Source organism: Rattus norvegicus, chromosome 14 (genome assembly GCF_036323735.1).
Source record: "Rattus norvegicus strain BN/NHsdMcwi chromosome 14, GRCr8, whole genome shotgun sequence".
In the NCBI taxonomy this organism is placed as follows: Eukaryota; Metazoa; Chordata; class Mammalia; order Rodentia; family Muridae; genus Rattus; species Rattus norvegicus.
This window is the reverse complement of record NC_086032.1, coordinates 102,255,728-102,274,903: the sequence shown is the minus strand read 5'-3', so window position 1 is coordinate 102,274,903 and position 19,176 is coordinate 102,255,728. Positions and strand designations below refer to the sequence as shown.

At 48.5% G+C, this 19,176-nt stretch overlaps 1 protein-coding gene across 20 annotated transcripts in view; it reads right to left on the bottom strand.

The window, feature by feature from the left end:
- Bcl11a (BCL11 transcription factor A) overlaps positions 1-19,176 on the bottom strand; it is a 95,143-nt gene that overhangs the window by 50,386 nt on the left and 25,581 nt on the right. Inside the window, exon 1 of one of the 20 annotated variants that reach the window (XM_039092110.2) lies at positions 1,014-18,075. The exons of the other annotated variants lie outside the window; for them this stretch is intronic. Coding sequence (XP_038948038.2) covers positions 1,014-1,146 — 133 coding nt within the window. The 5' untranslated portion in view covers positions 1,147-18,075. Of the gene's footprint in view, positions 1-1,013; positions 18,076-19,176 lie in introns of those variants that run through there. 20 annotated transcript variants of the gene reach the window in all.

Genomic DNA, 19,176 nt, shown 5'->3' with positions numbered 1-19,176 from the left:
AACTCTAATTTTTGCTCTGAAATACTGTCTTTGACCTTGGTCATAAACAAGCACTATTAAAAAACGTAATATCCCCACAGACGGGAGGCCATAGATTAAATGGTCTTCCAGCTCGGGAGAACACAAAACCAAGACACCAAAAGACAGTGAGAAACCGAGGAGGAAATCAAAGGAGAGAACGTGTCTGCCTTTCTCAGAAAGGCAATGTGCACAGCACCCGAAGCCGCTTGTGCTTACTGACACGAAGCTGCTTTCTGCCCAAGCCAGCAGTTAAAACCATGGCTGAGTACTTTTGCATTTCCAAATGTTTTGCAATCTCTCAAGAAAAAGAGAAGGAGAACGGCTTCCAAATGCAGCTGTTGCAAAAGCTCACAGTCTGCGTGTGCCCTGCTCTGGGTCATGCTTGGTCTCCTCCCACCTGAGGTAGCCCACCATCCTAACTCTGAGTCCTGAGCTTCTCAAAGACATGTGGCAGAAGTGTGGAAACCATCCTCCAAACAGCACCAGACAGAAAATGGGGAGGGGCAAAAACCAAGCTGTAGAAGCTGCACCCCGACATGTTTCCACACTAATTCAATACTCTCTTCACAAAGGAGAACATGGGGGTGGGGGGAGGATACTGAACTCTGGCTATCATTACAATTGCTAAAGCAACAGAACACACAGCACTTGCCCGGCTTTCTAAAGCTTCAAAAACCATTCGGTCTTCAGGGTTGGCTGTACCCTAACTTGGCAAGACAGTGAGACCCCACCTTCTACAGAGTCACGATAAAGCTACAGTTCTCTCCTGTTGTGGTCCTCATTGTTCTTGATTTCACAAACACAAGCAGTTGAGCAACCGCTACTAAGTTTCTCGTCTCAAAGAAGCTGCCTAAAACGCCGGAACTGCTACTAAGTTTCTGATCTCAAAGAAGCTGCCTAAAACGCCGGTTACCTGAGGGTTTGTCTGCTCTCTCCCTCCAACAAGAACAGAGTATAGAAATGAAGACTAGGGGACACTCAGACACACTTACATTTGGTTCCGGGCAGAAGCTGGTGGGAAGGAAGCTCTGTGAAAGGATTTCTGAGAGCACATCCATGCACCCCGGGCCAGCATCCCTTCAGGAGCAAGAGCAGGCCCAGAGGTGTCCAATCAGGATGGGACATCCACAGACACGGAGGTTGCCAGCCGCTGCTGTGGGACAGGCATCCTCAACAAACACAAGCTGTAAGGTTTGGGAACAGCACGCTGAGTCACTGGGCTGGCTTTTTCTTTTTCTGGATAGTACTTCACTTGCCTCCTACGTAGGACCCTGGGGACAGCTGAGGCCCTTAGATCTCCCTGCCTGTCCTGCCAACAAAGTTGTGACCTGCAGCCCGAACTCTTCGGTGGGCCCGCCTTTGGGTCACCTCTGATTCAGCCTGCTGTGTTTGGCAGTGTAGCACCATGGTGAGGACAGACTGAAGACCAAGGCTGAAATGGAGGCAGGACATGCTTCTGTGTAGCGGGGTCTCTCAGACAGAGAAGGAAAGCACTGTCCTGTCAGCCCTCAGACATGAAGACCTCCTCAATAGGAAGGTGGCCTGGACAGAAGCAAGGACTCCTCCGTTTCTCACCAAGTTTGCCAGATCACGGTCATCTGGTCAGGAGAGCTGAGCGGAGGTCAGAACCAAGGAGCGATGTGCTTGTCTCTGGTCCTCACAAATTACCTAACCTACATAAATTTCCTAGATCTCGGTTTTGGGGGCTTGGGTGTTGTGAGGATGCCAAGAATTATTTGACTTTTCCATGAGAGGGCCCTCATGGAAGGGAAATCGGTCTGTCTGCCAGCTGTGCCTTTTTGGGAATCGGGAAGGAAGTAGGGTCTGTGGGAAAGAATCAAGAGGTTGACCATCAGACCTGAGCACGATGAGAAGACACCACTAGGAAGGCTCTGGAGGTGCAAGGCGCAGGGGTGACTGCCTTTCTTAAAGAAGTCCAGGGTGGACGTGCTCAAAGAATCTGAGCTGTAAGGAGCAGATGAAAAGGTCTTCCAGCAGCTCTGTCTGAAGGTGGCTTGCTGCCCCTCATAGCTCTCTGTGAGAGGCTGTGCGTCCTGCACTGAGGGGGGTTCTTCCTTGCCCACCCCCAACCCCGAGGTCTAATTCTACCCCCATCCAATCACCAAGCCAAGCATCTCTGCTCCATTGTATTCTTCCTCTCGACCCCGACCTGTTAACAAAGTCTGTCAGTTCTAGCTAGCCTCAAAGTCTGTGGAGATTCCAACCCCTTCTCACATCCTCATTCTGTTGGCTCCGGCAACCATCAGCTTGCCTGGGTCATGCTTGTCTCTCTCTAGGCGACCTCCAAGTCATGTGATGTCACTTATCCCTCCAATGATTTCCACCTCTCTTCAGCCAAAGCCAGAGTCACAGGACAGCCCTCGAGGAGTTATTCCCACTCCCAGGCCTCAGTTTCCACTCACCTCCGATTCCCCTTCGCCCTTCTCCAGAAAGCCCTGCAACTGGGTTGACCTTGCCCAGAGGGTTTGTCTGCCATTACTGGGTCGGGAAGCTTGTTCCTCAGACCCACAGGGCTGGTTTCCTCACACGGGTCTTCCCTACCACAAGTCTGGCCACCGTACATCCTCTCTCTAGCTCTTCCTCACCTTATTATTTTCCCAGGTGCCGTCATACCAAACACTGCATGCATGTGATGGTTTACACGGTGTGCGTCTTTCTCAGCTAGGCTAAGAGTCTACCTCCATACAGCAAGAATTTTTTTTTAGGCTCTGACCACCGCTGTATGCCCAACTCCAAGAATAGTTCCCTCTTTGTGGCAGGTGTTCAAAATATTTGTTGAAAAATGAATGAGGAAACCTTCACCATCCCGAACCGCCAGGAGGCTGCTCAACGTTGCATCTATAAAACTGCCAGGCAGCCCAACCCGGGGCGCTTGGATCTAGAGTTTGGTTTAAAGCCAAATTCCATTTTCCCCACAGGCCCTGGGGCCTAGAGGGAAGAGCATTTTTGCATTATAATATAAATGAAGGTGTTCATCTGGTTTGAGGAAAGAAAAAATGTGAGGTGGGGGTGGCAGCGAAGATCAAATGGGAATCTGTTTAAGGTTTACCAGGAGCCATTAGAAGGAGAAGAGTTGGTTAGAAACTGAGGAAAGGTTGACTTCAGTGCACCACTTGGTGGGCATCCTGTGTCCCATGGCCCCTTGAGGCCACCGCACACCGGGCACGGAGAGCCCATGCTTGTACCAAGTCCCACACAGAAGGCCAGGATACACCCCTGGGATTCCAGCTGCCACTGGTGCCTTCAGGTTCTCTGGGAAGGGCTGAAGGAGAGAGGGACATAGCCCCTACCCAGGGGCCAGGATATAGCCAGAAGGACTGCAGAGCCCTTGGCATGCACTGTGACAGGTAAATAAATGCTCCTTGGTAGGCAGTAACATGGAGAAACTGAATCGAAAGAACTTGCCAGTTTGGAAGAGAATACCATGTGATGTTACTTGACCATTTCCTTATCAATAAAACACCTAAAGAGGCTATTCCTACAGACATAAAGTGCTAGTGGCCACTTGTTAACATACTTCATGCCGTTAATACTTCCCTCTCATTTCTGACGGCCCCCCACGTCCCCCCTCCGGGAGATGCTTTAGGCTGACAGAGCCAATCTGATCAAAGCTGGAGACTTAAAGAACACAACTCTGTTAGTGACCACCATGCTTCCCCTGTTGCAGGTCCATGAGCACATTCGCCATTCGTTCAACCTATGCTTCCCAAGCCATGGAGAAGCTGTGTGTACGAAGCTGGAAATCCAGCAGGTGAGGCTTGTGATGGAAAGTTCGAGGAGAGGGGCACGCTCCTCCTCCAGCCTCTGCCCTCTTCTCTATGGCTGCAAGAGTGCATGGCAACCCAGGCGAGAACAGATCTCTTGTCCACGATCAGCAGATCAATGACCTCGGGGGGTGCGTGGGTACATACATGATAGGCTGCAGTCAGATGTGCAGACAGCAGTCACCAAGCGGCCCCAACAACTGGGAAGGGGACTCTTCAAAGGGGAAGCAAATGGCACCTCTCAGACTGACTGAGCTGCGCACGTAGCGGCTCTTCCCAGTGTCTCGGAACTCTAAAATGGGAGCGTATGCAGCCTCTCCAAAGCTGAGGAACTAGGAAGGCGCTCACCACCCGAGACAGCAGTCAGAGAGGAAGCCTGCTTACTTAGTGGACTCGGAGATCATCCGTGCCTCCACCTATAACCCTGGGACTTGCAGGAAGTGGCAACCTGATGCCCTGGGAAGAGCATGGCCTTGAGACTTGGTGTGTTTGGATTTGTGGACAAGTTCTAGGTGGTAACCAAGTAACTAGGTGGCTGGCACAAGCCATCTGGCTTCCCTAAGCCTGTACATGTTAACCTTCAGGCTCCAAGTCTTGGTCTCGGGCAGAAAGGATTTGCCCTCTTCACTCCAACGCTGCCTCCCCACATATCCAGCGCTCCAGTGAGAACGTTGGCATCCATAAAGGGAGCTGGCCTTGGCCCCTTCACCTCCCTTCCAGCACCGACCATCACACTTGGCATACAGAAAGTGCTCAACAAACAGAAGAGAGCTCACTGACAAGACGGGATGAGGCGGCATCTCCTCTAACTTCTTGCTAGATATTAAGAGAACTTAATCCCCGGTAACTACATGTTGTTTGTCAAATTTAAGTTGGCTTCAATAACGTAATTGTTTACTCGAAGTCGGTTCAAATCCTGGCACTATCCATGGCCCAGTGCAAACGCTTTCCTCTCTTCCGGCTTCTCATCTGTGAGTCGCCTTTGACAGGGGCAGGAGAACAAGCAGGCTTTATTGGAATACGCACCTAAAATGAGTTAACCCACTCAACCGCATGCCCCCCACCCCACCCCACAGCATCCTCCTGGATAGGACACAGAGAAAGGAGCTTCAGCTCATGGGTGTGGTAGACTGAGCTCACGCAAAACTAAACCCCAGAGCAGCTGCTGACAAACCTTACCGGCCCACACCTCTTTGTCTGGGTCGATAGTGTCCCCAGAAGAGTGCAGTAGCTGCCTGGGCTCCAGTGAAGGCCACACAGACCACTTCCCCCAACTGATTACCTCAGCCACCCACTATGCCTCTAGAAGAGAAAGCGTTCTCACTGGGCTGCCTCTAGTGTGCAGCTGGAGACAGACAGGCCAGTTACAACCCAAGAATGTGGGCTGCCTGTCCATGCCTGGGCTCCTAAGTTGGAAGCCACTGTCTTACCCTCTTGCTGTTGCTGCCATTACTATTGCTATTACTCGGACAGTACTAAGTCTTGGAGAACAAGCTGGCTAATACTGGAGCCAAATTGAACTTGGTTGGGTTTTTTGTTTTTGTTTTATTTTGTCTTGCTTTCATTAAGAAAGGTAGCAGACATATCAAATAAATCTAGTTGGTCTGGCTGACCCTATACAATATGACATAGAGAGTAAGTGAATCCCATTGATAAGAGGGTTTCCCTACTTAAACAGAGAAGGCAGAGAGAGGGGGAGGGGAGATGGAGACAGAGACAAAGTTTTGAAACAACTACCAGAACAGCCAGAGCTACCTGGAGGCAGGCAGCATTCAGTCCTTTGGGAGCCCAGGCCATGGCCCGACCATTAGAGGCAGCGTCAGGACTGTGGACAGGATGAGCTCCAGTTCCTACGCCCTGCAACCTCCACTGAGGGGCTTCCTCTGCTCCCTGGAGTAGACCTGCTCTAGACTCTAGGTGACTAGAGGCAGACGGTGCAAGCTACTTAGCCATAGAGTGAAGGCTCCAAGATGCCATCCCTGCTCCCAGTCCCTCCATTTGAAGGGACCAGGGATAAAAGACAACGATGACTGTCCCAGTCTCACGTCTTGCAGTGACAGGGAGTCAGGATATTCAAATCAAAGCTCAGCCTCTAACCACCTACCAGAGTAAGCTACAAACTGAACACCAAATGTGAACCGGAATCATGTGGGGGAAAAATATGAAATTACAACAACAATAAAGATAAAAAGATCTGCGCTCCACAAAGCCTATGCTGAATCTTCGCTAGGCTGGGCAAGGTGGGAAGTACGTAGATCAACCTAAGGAGGGTCCCATCGGGAGTTGCCCTCCTCCACTGGAACAGGGGTCCCTGAAGTCAGAGGGCAGGTGGCCCTGCTCGCCAGTTTAGCTAATCTGTCTTCACTGAACTGAGTGCCAACAAGGGAGGCGGGGACCGAAAAGCCAGCCTCGTGGCTATCAGCCTGCGATGACTCACGCCACGTCTGTGTACTCTGAAATGCTTTCCCATGTCTGTAATGTTTCTTCTATCATCCTACACGCTCACCGTCACCTCGCCTCACCCCAACACACAGGAAAGATGCACTTATCCCGTGCGTTTGGGCTCTGTTCTACCATTAAACGCAATGACCAACCCCTGTTGTCTTAACATGGGTTTTGTTGGAAATAAAAAGACTTGGCCTTGCTGTCTCCCGGGGAATCTGGGCTCTGCTTCTCCAAAACCTTTGTTCTCCACATGTCAGCAGAAAGTTATGGACAAGTCTCCCCAGAGCTGAGTTACTGCACAGACAAGAAAGGACACTCTATTTCTCCGTCTCCGTGAAGTTGTCACCAGCAGAGCAGTCGAGAAGAGGCGCTCTGGGGACAGGATCATAATTCTCCACCACCCTGAGAAGCTGTGGTAGGAAGGACAGGAGAACCAAGTTTATCTGGACTAGTCCCCCGGAGCTCCCAGAAGGGAGAGTCTCCTGCCCAGTTGGGATGACCAATGAGAAACCAGGATTCCTGTGGCCATCAAGCTGGGCAAAGGTCTCCAGTGAACACTGAGTTATCAAAAAGTGAGTGGAGAGTGGGAGCACGTGGGAGAGACACAGGAGGGACACGGGAGGCTCTCGGGTGGTTCATCAATGTCCTCTGTGATCATCGGACCGCTGTGTGAAGAAGAGCTGTGAGGAAACGGCAGGTTCTACAGAGAAAGAAAAACAAGAACCAATCTAGGAGTTGAGCTCAGGGAAGAGAGATTATTCAGGAAGATAATAGTGGCAGAGAATGGAGTGAGGAACTCTGAAATACTCGGGGGTCTTAGCCCCGTGCCGATGAAGAGATATTCTGTCTTCTCTGGAATGCAGAGGAAATGGGTCTACACTGAAGCGAAAGAGATTGAAGGTAGACAAAAGGAAGGATTTCCTGCTATTGAGAGACAGCTTTAAAAATAGAACTGTATGCTTAGGAAGAGGTCAGGATGGCTGAGTCTAATCCTGGTCTGCTTCAGAGAAGGTCACCACCCCAACTCCGTCTTCCCCAGATGTCCCACAGCCTGTATAAGAGAGGCAAGCTGTCCAGGAGAGACGCTGTGCCAACACCAGGACTGCCAACCCCTGAGTATCCAAAACGTCAGGTGGAAAACCGACTGAAACACAACAGAGCACACAGGGAAGAGGAGGAGGAACCAGTGGAGGACTACCCAGAACAAACTGGTGTTTTCCTGGGTTAGCTACGAATGCTCCAAACTACACTGGCAGAGCAAAGCTCAAGGTCAGGAAAGGGCTGCAGCCATCACACACACACACACACACACACACACACACACACGGCCACATAAGGCAAAGCAGTGTCCCTGGCTCCTGCTGGATACAACGGTGTAAGCTGGCGCAGCCAGACCACTGTAAAAATGTGGAGAGCCTGCTCTGACTCTAGCTACTGCCTAGCAAGCAATCTCACTGCCCACCTCTCCCTGAAACTCTCCTCAGTTTCAAAGTGTGTGTGTGTGTGTGTGTGTGTGTGTGTGTATAGATCTGTGTATGTGTCTGTGTGTGTGTCTATATGTGTGTATGTCTCTGTGTGTGTATGTGTGTGTACATCTGTGTGTCTGTTTGCCTGTGTGTGTCTGTGTGTCTATATGTGTGTACATCTGTGTGTGTATGTGTGTGTATGTGTGTGTATGTGTGTGTGTTGTGTGTGTGTTGTGTGGTGTGTGTGTTGTGTGTGTTGTGTGTGTCTGTCTGTGTGTGTCTGTCTGTGTGTCTGTCTGTCTGTTTGTGTCTGTGTCCATATGTGTGTACGTCTCTGTGTGTGTTGTGTGTGTGTTGCTGCAGCTGGAACCCAGGGCTTCCCACAAGGCAGGCAAGCCCTCTATCACTGGAGTTATATTTCAGCCCTCATGTTCAATAAAATTTTTCTTCTATGATGGAAAATACCTGTTCTCAAATATCTATCCTTTCTTCTAAGATCCCCCAGATGCTCCTGTCAACTACAGGAACAAAAGAGCCTTGCCCTAAAGTCAATTTCATGGGAGACGGGACTTTTAACAACAGTTTAGAATAATTACTGAGGTTTAGCCATCTTAATCTAGGAATGAGACCCAAATTTTCTCTACCCAGATTCCATCCGACAAGCCTGGGCCCGAGCTCATCTCATCTTGTCCCACTCCTGTCGGCTGCGCCCCCACTCTGCGTAAATAGCAAAGGTAAGGAGAGCATGAGCTCAGACTACAGTCCCACACAGGGTATCTGAGACAGAGCCCAGGGATGCTACGGCTGGGTACCAAGCAGATTGAAGATTGTACCTGCAAAATGACTGCAGCTGACCTGGGCCACAGTGGTCACGCAGAGGGGAGGAGCCAGAAGTGGGAGAGCCATCTTCCACAGGGACGCCAGGTCCTCGCACAACGTGGGGGACAAGGCAACCCTAGATCACTAGACCTCGTCACACACCAGTGATATACTACACTAGCCTTCCAAAGGGCCGTGAAGCAGTTACAGTTCTGGCTGTCTCTTCCTCACTGTGGCATTCCCCCTAACAGGTCATTCAGAGATAAATGGAGTAGCAAATGCCAGTATTTCCAGCCAGTACTCCAGACCTGAGGCAGAAGGATTTCCACAAATCTCAAGCCAGCCAGAGCTACAAAAGGCACTGTCTTCTCAAAAGCCAAAACAAGCCAACAAGCCTTTGTTGTTGTTATTGTTGTTGCTGTTGTTATTGTTGTTTAGGCAGGGCTATCATTATGTAACCCCTGGCTGGCCTGGAACCTAATATAGAACAGGCCGACTTCAGGAGCCAAGTGATCTGCCTGCCTCTGCTTCCTGAGCAGAAAAAGAAAAAGTCCGCCCAGATTCAAATTACAGGACAAGGTGCCACAAAGCATGCTGGGAGGGCCATTTCCAGGACCCAGCAGTTATGATTCAAGATGATCTGGGCAGATTGCATGAAGTGCCCCTGTCAGAGTGCAAAGGTTATGATGCCTTCAGTTAGATTGAGACCTGACGCCAGTGCGCGTCAAGCCACGCTCTGGGAAGTGGGATTTTCACCCAGCTCCTGCAGAGTGCAGGGAGTCTCTCGTGGGTGGCGTCAAGGCAGAAAAGCTCTGTTTTAGCCAAATGCACTTTTAAATCCTAATGGTGCCAAGGGGAGCTTGGTGGTGGAGCAAGAACGTGTTCTCCCTTCTCCATCTATAGGCATTCACATCTTTAAGGCATTTCGTGGGTTTTTTTTTTTTTATTTCTTTAACCTCTATATGGGAAAACATAAAGCACAGAACATTGCACCTGTCAGGTGCGGGCCCTGAACCATCTCTAGTCAGATGAAAGTCGGAACATCAGACTCTTAACGACGGGAAAGTTAAAGATTAAAAACATGTTGGAACACTTACTCTGCGCAATGCCAAAAATGTGTCTATAACGTGTAAGGAGAGATGAGTTTCAGGCAGAGCAGGAGAAAGACAACGTGTGCATGCTGAAGGGGGAACGGAGGTCCTCACTGGCTTTCCCCCCCCCTCTCTCTTTCCTGTGAGGGAAATTGCTACTGAAATCTGACATGCTTTGCAATAGCGGATTAATCACTCAGCATAGCGAGGTTGGAGCCACTGTAACTCTGTGCAGACTCCCAGGACCGTGTGCTCTGATGCATGAGGTTGGGAGGAACTGCCATGGCCACTTCCACAGGCACCGGGACACACCTTGCTGCATCCTCCTCACTGCTGCAGGAGCTATAGGGTCCCACAGAAAGGGAGAGCATTTATGGCTGGCACTGCCACTTGCCAACCCATGACTTAGGCATTAATGGCCATGCTTGGCTAACACTCTCTTGGCATCCATCTCCGCTCCTCTCTCTTAAACAAGGCACGTCAGTGAAGCATGGCTGTACTTAATAATTCTCCTTGCAAGTCTCAGGCATAGCTGGGGCGATCTGTGCTTGACCGTGTGTGTGATGTAGTGTTAGGGCATCTTCTTTTCCAAAACCGGACGATCCAAAAGCCAACAATAGTGTGATATACTCTAAATAACGCAATGCACCCTACACATCCTATAGGCAGGGACCCCCCCACCCCAAAACTTTCAAAGGTTTTTATGCAAGACTATTGACGTTTCCCTTAGAAGTTCCCAGGCAAATGGGCACGTGCTACATTTTCACCCTTACAATAAACTCTTCTGCAGGTTTTGTTTATTTTGAGGAAACATTTCACTTTTTTTTTCCAAGACATGAGGTGTGAATGATGCAAAACAGTATTTGGATATGGAAGCTAGTGATTTGCATAATGCATTGCTAATCGGCGAGTATAAATTCTGGAATCGGACGAACTGAAATCAAGTGCCACGGAATTCTTTAAAAAAGTCTAGATAATGAAAATAAAGAACCCCACCCCGTGACGGAGTAATGCACACTTTTGCTCTCCACGTCTAAGAAGGACAAATTATCCCCACAGAGTTTCGTGAGGAATTTTAAGTAAGTGGCTTTGATGTACACCACTACACTCCAACCCAGCATCCTGAAGCATAAAGGTCCCGGATTCTCAGGCACAGAACACCAAGGGGGGCAAAAATATTTGCACCACAAAAAAGCAGATGTTTCCCCCCACCCCACCCCACCCGTGATGACCCTAAGGAATCTACCTTGCTCCTCCTCCTCCTCGGTTCAAGCCAGAATCCTTCTGTCTACTCGGTTCCCACTGGTTTCAGTGGCATTAGCATGCGAGATTAGAACCCCCTCTTTGAAAAAATAAAACGAAAAAAAAAAAAAAAAGAAACCAGGAAATAGTCTGAGACAGTAAAAACAAGAAGAGTCACTCCAGCTTCGTAAATTCCCTGTCGCTCAAGCACGATGACGAAACTGAGTTTGAGAAGTGATGTGTCTGAACCTCTCTCTGAGGGAGGGATACAACAGGACCTGGGAAAAGGGAGGGGTAGCCGAGTGATCAGCGCCAGCCCCATTACCCTTAGCAGCGTGTGTAATAGGGACCCAGTAATGCAAAAGGTTAATCAGGTCAATCTCCCAAGAGTCACTTGGATGCTCGAGCACAGACAGGAAACACGTGTTCACACACACGCACACTTCCACATGTGTCATGTTCCATTCACACAAGCACGTGTGCGCACATACACAGGTGTGCACACACACTGGCCCTTGAGGGTGTCGTTATATTTACACACACACACACACTCACACCATGTTACATTTCCTCAGCAGCTGCTCCCTATTCTCTATGCCAGAGAGGCCAAACCAGCCTAAAATTTAATTTAATCTGCTGTAAGCCCAAGTGTTAGGCACTTGGATGGCAGCTAAGAGCGCCACTCTCGGATAACTGAATGACACTTCCTAATAACAGCCCATGCGTTGAGGCAGGCAGGAGTAGACATTTTGTGAAGCCACAGGGACCTGGGCCTGAGAGGGATCTGGGCCTGAGAAGGACCTGGGAAACTTGGCCTCAGCTTCCAAGAGGCAGATGCTGCTAAGAGTGGGTCCACCACCTTGGTTCCTGTGGTCAAAGCCTGTCCCCATCACTGACTTGTTTTGAAGTCACACAGTGAGTCCTGGCTCTTGCTCTGTGGAGGAGGGATGCCTATTCGAGCTCTTCTTGCTCCCACACCGACTCAGGGCTGTACCCCAATCCTACCTGCCACTAGGTGCTCCACAGCACTTGATTGGGTCCTCTCACCCTCCCTCCATGGAGTGTGGTCTTTACCACAGTGCCACCACTCTGAAGCCCTGCTTTCATCAGGATGCCTAGCTCCGGTCCCCAGGACTCTAAGGAAAGAGGCACAGCTCTGACACTCCCACAGAAACACCACGGGAGGCAAGGAGTCTCCTTTCTTCTGGGATTCTCCCTATCATGGGAGCACCATGATAGAAGAGACCCCAGGAGCCATTTTCTTCCATCCCTTCTCCTTAACAGTGGCCCTTGCCCTTCCTGACCCTGACTCCTGTGGGCCCGAAGCAGGTCAGGTCCTAGTAGTCAGGTTTTCCAGAAAACGTCAAACATATAGAACTTGCGAGCATAGCATAAGTCAGGGCCCATGCGGCCACCATCCACCTCCACCTGTGCTCGTCTCATCTACAACCCCAATGCCCGCTGCCTGGTGGATTAATTAAGTTGATCCCTTACATCATATCTTTTTATCAGTAAATACTTCAATATGTATTTTTTTAAGATAAGGGCTCTTTTTTTTTCCCTTTTAAGCACAGCCACAAAACCATTACTATACCTAGAAATAATACTAAAGTGACAGTAATCCTTACCCAATAGGGCAGAACAACTCTAAACTCAAAACCACCTTTTCCCATCTGAGTATGCATTGGAGGACCCTATCCACCCACACGCCAGACAGAAGCTTCCAAGGAAAGCATTCAGAGAGTCAGTGTCTGGGAGCATGAGTGACCTTGTTCAAAGCCACCTTCCATACCAGTCCCCACTCCTGCCCACTTAGGGCAGAATGTACCACACCCTCCAGGGTGCTTACTTCCTTAACTCCCAACCCTGCCCTGCAAGTGCATTCGACGAGCAGACGCACTCCCAGTGTTCAGAACTGGTATTTTTTTTCCCCAAGACAGTGTTCTCTTGGACAGCTCTGCACAGAATTCATTCACAGAGCTTGTCTTAGATCTACAGCTGACTAGATGTGTCAGTTATGCTCCAAATGGGTTTTCACAGGTCAAGGTTCTGCAGGCAAGAGCAAATACTATTTTTAGACAGGATAAGGTCACAATGCTTTTAGAGACAGTGAGGTCTACAATAAAACCTATTGATCAGCCTTTGGAGCTAGTGCTCCAGAGAGACACGGACAGAAACAAAAATTGCCTGGCCGTTTTCTCTGTAGACCTGGTGGGGAAAATCACATTGGCCTTAATATCTTTCGAGATGTACAGTAAGTAACAATAACTGTGTACAGATTACTGACGTTCATTTAACAAATGCAGATGCAGGTCACAAACTTCCCAGTAACTGAGTGGCAGCCAGGCAGACCTCTGCCTGGAGTTGTATTATATCCTTACACTTACAGCTGGGCTCTCAGCTGGGCCATGCGAGCCGCAGGCTGACAGATAAAAGGCCAACCCGGGCTGGGGCTGAGTAAAGTGGGGTCTCCTTGGCTGACACTCTAAAAACTTCAGGACTGACTTAACAGATCATGAGAAATTCCTAAGCCCTCCCTACACAGCTGACAGACTGAGATCGATTGATTACATGTACTATGGCCATACCACCGTGAGCCCATCTGATCTCATCTGACGACAGACAGATCTGTGTGTGTGCGTGTGTGTGTGTGTGCACAGATCTTTTAATGATACTTGATTTGTTTGAAGAGTTTTTCTTTCTAAAACACACAGTAAGTCCTTCATAGGTGTACCACACTAGATTCAATAAGAAAAACATCATTCTTTGCCAGATGAAACTTAGAGTTAAATTTAGAAATACACTAACAGAAGCCCAAGAAGATGAATCATACACTCATACACACACACACACACACAGAGAGAGAGAGAGGGGGGGGGGGAGATCTCAGGACCAGCCACTAGAAACTCTTTCAGCCAAACCCAAAAGTTCCTGAGTTTACCAAGGTTTAAACAACAACCCTAAATGATTTACTTAAGTGAGTGGGAGCCTTAAGCAAAGCTATGGTTTTAAGGGATGGACAGAGCATCATAGCTCAGATTTCAGAGATCAACTGCAGGATCAGTCAGCGTCCTCATCAACACTGTTATCAAAGGGGCTTTATTACTTTGGAAACTCAGGACCACAGGAACTAGTGTGAAAACTGAAGTATCTCCCATCTCACAGCCCAGCTCAAAACCAAAATATACCATGGCAAACCTAATCCACACGTCACATTGTGACAGAGCCGACCCTATCAGGGAGCTGGGCCTGCAGTAGCAACAGCTTCCCACCTATGCTGAGAAGGCTTGGCTGAGACATCTTCGAAGTAAGGGCAGGAGGAAGAAAGGGCTCTAGTTTTTCCTCAGCTTTCCTCATCGCTGCTGTCCTTCCCCATGATGCTAACATGCATGTACCTGGTCTTTTATCTTCCTGGATTGAGTCTAAACTTAGCTTTTCTCCTTTGTTCAGAGGGCTTTAGTTTTAATTTTTTTATTTTTGTCAGGGATTTAAAGAGCATTTAAAAATCTCAAACAATTTATCATCAATTAGAGAGGTGGTCATTTAAATAAATTACTTTTTATTTAAGTTACAGATCTCAAGTGTGTCTCCATCCTACAAGGGACACACATGTCACATTGGGCTCATTCCCCCTTATTCTGAGCCCAGAGTAAGTTCTAGACAATCATTACCCAAAGGGTAATTGCAAATGCTCCTTTTTGGCATGCTTCTGAAAGCGCTGTGCTACATCTGACTTAATGGCATATGAAAGGCGCTCTCTAGAAAAGGTAGAAGGTAGATCCGTCCATGCTGAAAGTCAGCTGTAAACACAGTATTTAGAAAGATGGCCTGCAATGTTCCCTTGTCCTAGGACAGGCCGTATGCTTTTACCTACGTGACAGATTAAAAAAAGAACAGTTCCCCTCAACTTATGCTGTCTTCCAACAATAACAGAGGGAGAGTTCTTCTCAACACGCTGCATCGGATGCCTTTAACAAGCAAAAACGTGAAACTCCAAGAGCTCAGCATATGCAGGCTGTGTCCATACAGAGAAGCCAGCTTTTAGGGGAAGGAAGGAGCAAAATATCACTGAATTCAGCCAGTTAATTGAATTTAAAATACCTGCTTGTTTGAATGCAAGTGACTTTTTTTTAAAAGTGTATTTCTATTTTGATACAGTCAGAGTTGCCAAGAAAAAAAAAAGAAGCAAGATTGAAGAAAATACACATTATACTCTTTGGAGTTTATCAAAAACAGCTTGCAACAATTAAAAGATGGAGCTTGTGTAAGGTGTAAAGTTCTGTAGCTTGTCACCATTCCACCATTCTGTGTTCCGGTTCTCCTCTCAGAGATTTGAAAGACACCAGCAAAGCATTCTGCTGCCCACTAGAGCGCCCACCTTTGAGGTAAATCGAGGAAATGCTCCGCCCTCGTTGTTGGTGAGACACACTCAGCATGTAAATTCCAGGGAGAAAAGGGAGAGAACTGTGGGCTGTCTGTGCTGGTGGGGCTTAGGAGAGCCACCCGTTGCCAGACACCCGATCCACAGATGAGAAAGAACAGGATGCCAAGATGTGACAGAGGGGCGAGAAAGATGGTGCAGCAGTTAAGATCTCACATGGTACCTCACAGCAGCCCTTAACTCCAGCTCCGGGAAAACGGGAAGTCTCTGACCTCAAAGGACACCCTCAGTCACGTGCACACACCCACCCACAGACACAGACACGTCATTTAACAGGTGTGATGTGAGCCCAGGGCTCCAGGTGGAGTATAAGCAGGGTCAGAACTCAGATACCCTGGCTATCACCCCAATGGCTTTTTCTGTCTTAGCTTTCTATTTAGAGTTACTTTGACATGTAGGATAGTTTGCCTACATGCATGTATGTGCACCACGTGCATGCTTGCTGGATGCCTAGTAACCAGCGTTATGAATGGTGGGGAACATGGGTGCTGGGAATTGAACCCGGATCCTCTACAAGAGCACAAGGGCTCCTAACCACTGAACCATCTCTCCGGCCTCAAGTGTCGTTTTAATATTAGAGGTTAATAGCTCTTGTCAAGAACAATCTACCCAAAAGACCTCAGATCTTCATGACCTCTTAGCAAGTCTTGGTAATTTTGCCATTAATTTTATGGGAAAGTAAATATTCGTCTGTAGAACCTCTGCAGGCTCTGTATGGTTACCGTCATACTTTATCGTTTGTTGATCACAGTTTATCGGAACTGCATCTCTTCACGCAGTTGGCAGACTTACTTTCTAACACAAAGGTCACACAGCAAGGTGTATGGCTTGCCACCCTCCCAAATTGCTTATTTGTCTATAACAATTATTTCAAATCCTAGGCACCGGATGGTGCTCTTACCAGAGACTTCTGCGAATGCTATATACGATCGGATTCTAAAATGGGGTGATTGGATCAAATTCGGAATCGCGTATTTGAAAGTGAAGTGTTCCAGCAGACAGCTACTAGTTGGCTCTATTTTGTTCTGTCTTCATCAAAAGATCTTTAAATAGTGTCCAGTTTTTAAAAAGGATTTCAACTTTGTGTTGTACCCATACCAAATTCTCTGTGCATCTAATCAAAGAATCGATCAGACAACATATCAGATGTCACCCTTTACCATTTGGGAATACACGTTAATTACCACAGTTTTGTCTCCCTATGCCTTTCCTACCCTCCCTTCCCCCCAAGACAGCAGTCCTCAAAAGCATCCAAAAAAAATGTATGGGGCAATTAAATGGATATTTGTAATTAGAATTTAATAATTTGCATCAGCAACAAATGAGCCCTGATTTTAATCTGCAGCGCATCTCGATTAGCCCAGAGATAGTGTGATTTGATGGTTTACAGGCCTCCTCTCGGATTAGGAAACAATGCCAAGCCTTCAGTCTGTGTCTCTGTCAGGAGTGTGTTAAGGAAGAGACACAATGAAAATGTTTGACAACCTGAAAGCAACCATAAATTACATGACAACTGTATAAAAGCCATGATGAGACAAATAAAGGACTGACCTATAACGCGCCTGACTCGTCCTGACACAGGACTCTGCACTAATGTCTGAGCAGCCAAGGAGTTCTTAAGCGGAGAACTACTTAGCGCCAGAAACATTGTATATTATCAGTAGTCAACAGCATTGATTTTTAGTCTACATTTCAATCAGGTTGAAGTAGAAATACTGCCCAGTTCATCCGGCAGCCTCCTGGCCCGTCCGTGGCCCCTCTGTGGTCCCTTCTGTCATGGCTTTGTTAAATTTCCACTGTACTCACCATTCAATATTTATTGTAGCTTTGCCACATCCAGGCACTTGGCCTGAAGGGTTACTAGCTTGCCTCTTGGGACATTAAATTCATGCTTACTTTTAAGGAAGTCAGAACCAAAAAGAAAAAAAAGAAAAAAGAAAAGGAAAAGGAAGAAAGACAAAAGGCCACCATCAGCGATCTGGCCTGATTCTTAGGGGAACAAGCCAGAGAGAGGTAGCAGGGAAGCCGGGTGTTCTAAAGGAACCGGATTCTTTGTATCATTTTGCTTTCCAGCGCTTCTCTTCTGGGGCAATCCTGCAGCCCCACTGAGCTCCTGACCCGGGATTCACAGGTTACAGATACCATGGATACAAGGTAGTGAAAGAGAAGAGAAAGGGAGGCAGGACCTTGAACAGAAGCCACCGGCACTGTACATGCTGTCAGCCAACAGAACGGAAGCCAACACGTGGAGCTCTTTGCCCTCCAGTGTACTCAACAGCCACTGCCATCCCCCTCACCAACTCACAGGATCCCCTGGGGACAAGCCAAAGACAACATTTTGGTGGTTGATCTGAACAGCCTCCTTGGGGAGGCACAGAGCTTTCCAAACCGTACTCCCCTCTGCCAGCCTTCTCCTCTCTGGTGTGCCTCCACACATAGTAGGTGTTTCTAAACAGGTGCAGTTGTGTGAATGAAGAAAGAACCATTTGGTTCTGGGACACATTAAATAATTCCTTTACAAGAGATCTCAGGTCTTGCTTCTGCAAATGTTCATAGTGTGGACTTTGTGTGGAACATCCGGGAGAGAGCTTGGCGGAGCTAAAAATTTGCCTCAGGTAAAGCCACAGGAGATTGGATAGACTTGTTGACTCTAATTTCCAGTCAAAATTTCCCTCAAATCCTGCCTGCCTTTCTGACTTGCCCAACCATAACGGTCTTCAGCAAGAAACAAAACCTCCTTGAAGCAGGTTATGCCTCCCGCTCCCAGTCTCCCCGGTAGTCACCCCACCCCACCCCCACACACATACACACACAGGTACACACACACACACACACACACACACACACACACACACACGCATTTTCTAATTCTCACTCTATACACCATGTAGAGGTGGAGACAAGCAAACTGTTGCCAGACTTCACAGCCCTCAAACGCCTGTTGGGTTTCTTGGTCACTATCCCCTAACCAAGTCACACAACACCAGGTGATAAATTCTTCTCCTCCTACTGCCCAAGTCTGTCACTAATGTGTGGCTTCTTCTGGATACATGTGAAGCAAGGACTTAAAAAGCAGTGTTCCCAAGCCCGAAACAGCCCTCCAGTAAGGCTATGACACCCTGCCAGAGAATAGACAGGAAAAGTCTCCCTTTTCCTGAAAACTGGAGGAAGAAAAAGCTATCCACAGAAGCTATTCAGAGTCAGCTGTCCAGCAGCAGGGCTCTCTCTGCCCGAGATATCAGCCCCACTGCAGAAGGCTGCAACTGCAACGTTGCTAAGGCAGCCCGGGCCACACAGAAGGACTCCATCAAAAGACTATCTTAGGTAGCTATGCACCATCAAGAAAGCTGCCCAACACTCGGTGGGTCTCTGTTTTCTCCCAGAACTAATGGCGCCAACGGGAACACTTCTTTTAGAGGTTGTAGCTGCTCCAACAGCACAGCAGGTGCAGGAGGACTCCTCGACTCTCGTGTGTGTGCGCTGCAGAAGGCACTCCACATGGGTAGCATGGGGTTTGCTTGAACTCTCTCTTACCTGTTCCTTGGACCCTACAAGACAGGGAGTTTAGGCTGCCTTCTTTTGGCCCAGAGGCTGAATGGCTTCTCCAGCCATTTGGCGTCCATCACACATAGCGGAGCCTACTCCGCATAAAGCAACAAGTGTCTATGAGAAAGGGGTGGACGCCCATGCGCTGTGGGAACGGCGCTGCCTCACTGGATCCAAAATGGCTTCCTCTCCCCGGGCTCACATAAGAAGGAATCCCTCCCACCCCACCCCCGCCCCTGGTTGCTCCTGGTCCCATCCTCTGCCTCCTTACCTCACACCTACAGCATTACACTAAGACCTACTTCTAAGCCTGAGGCACG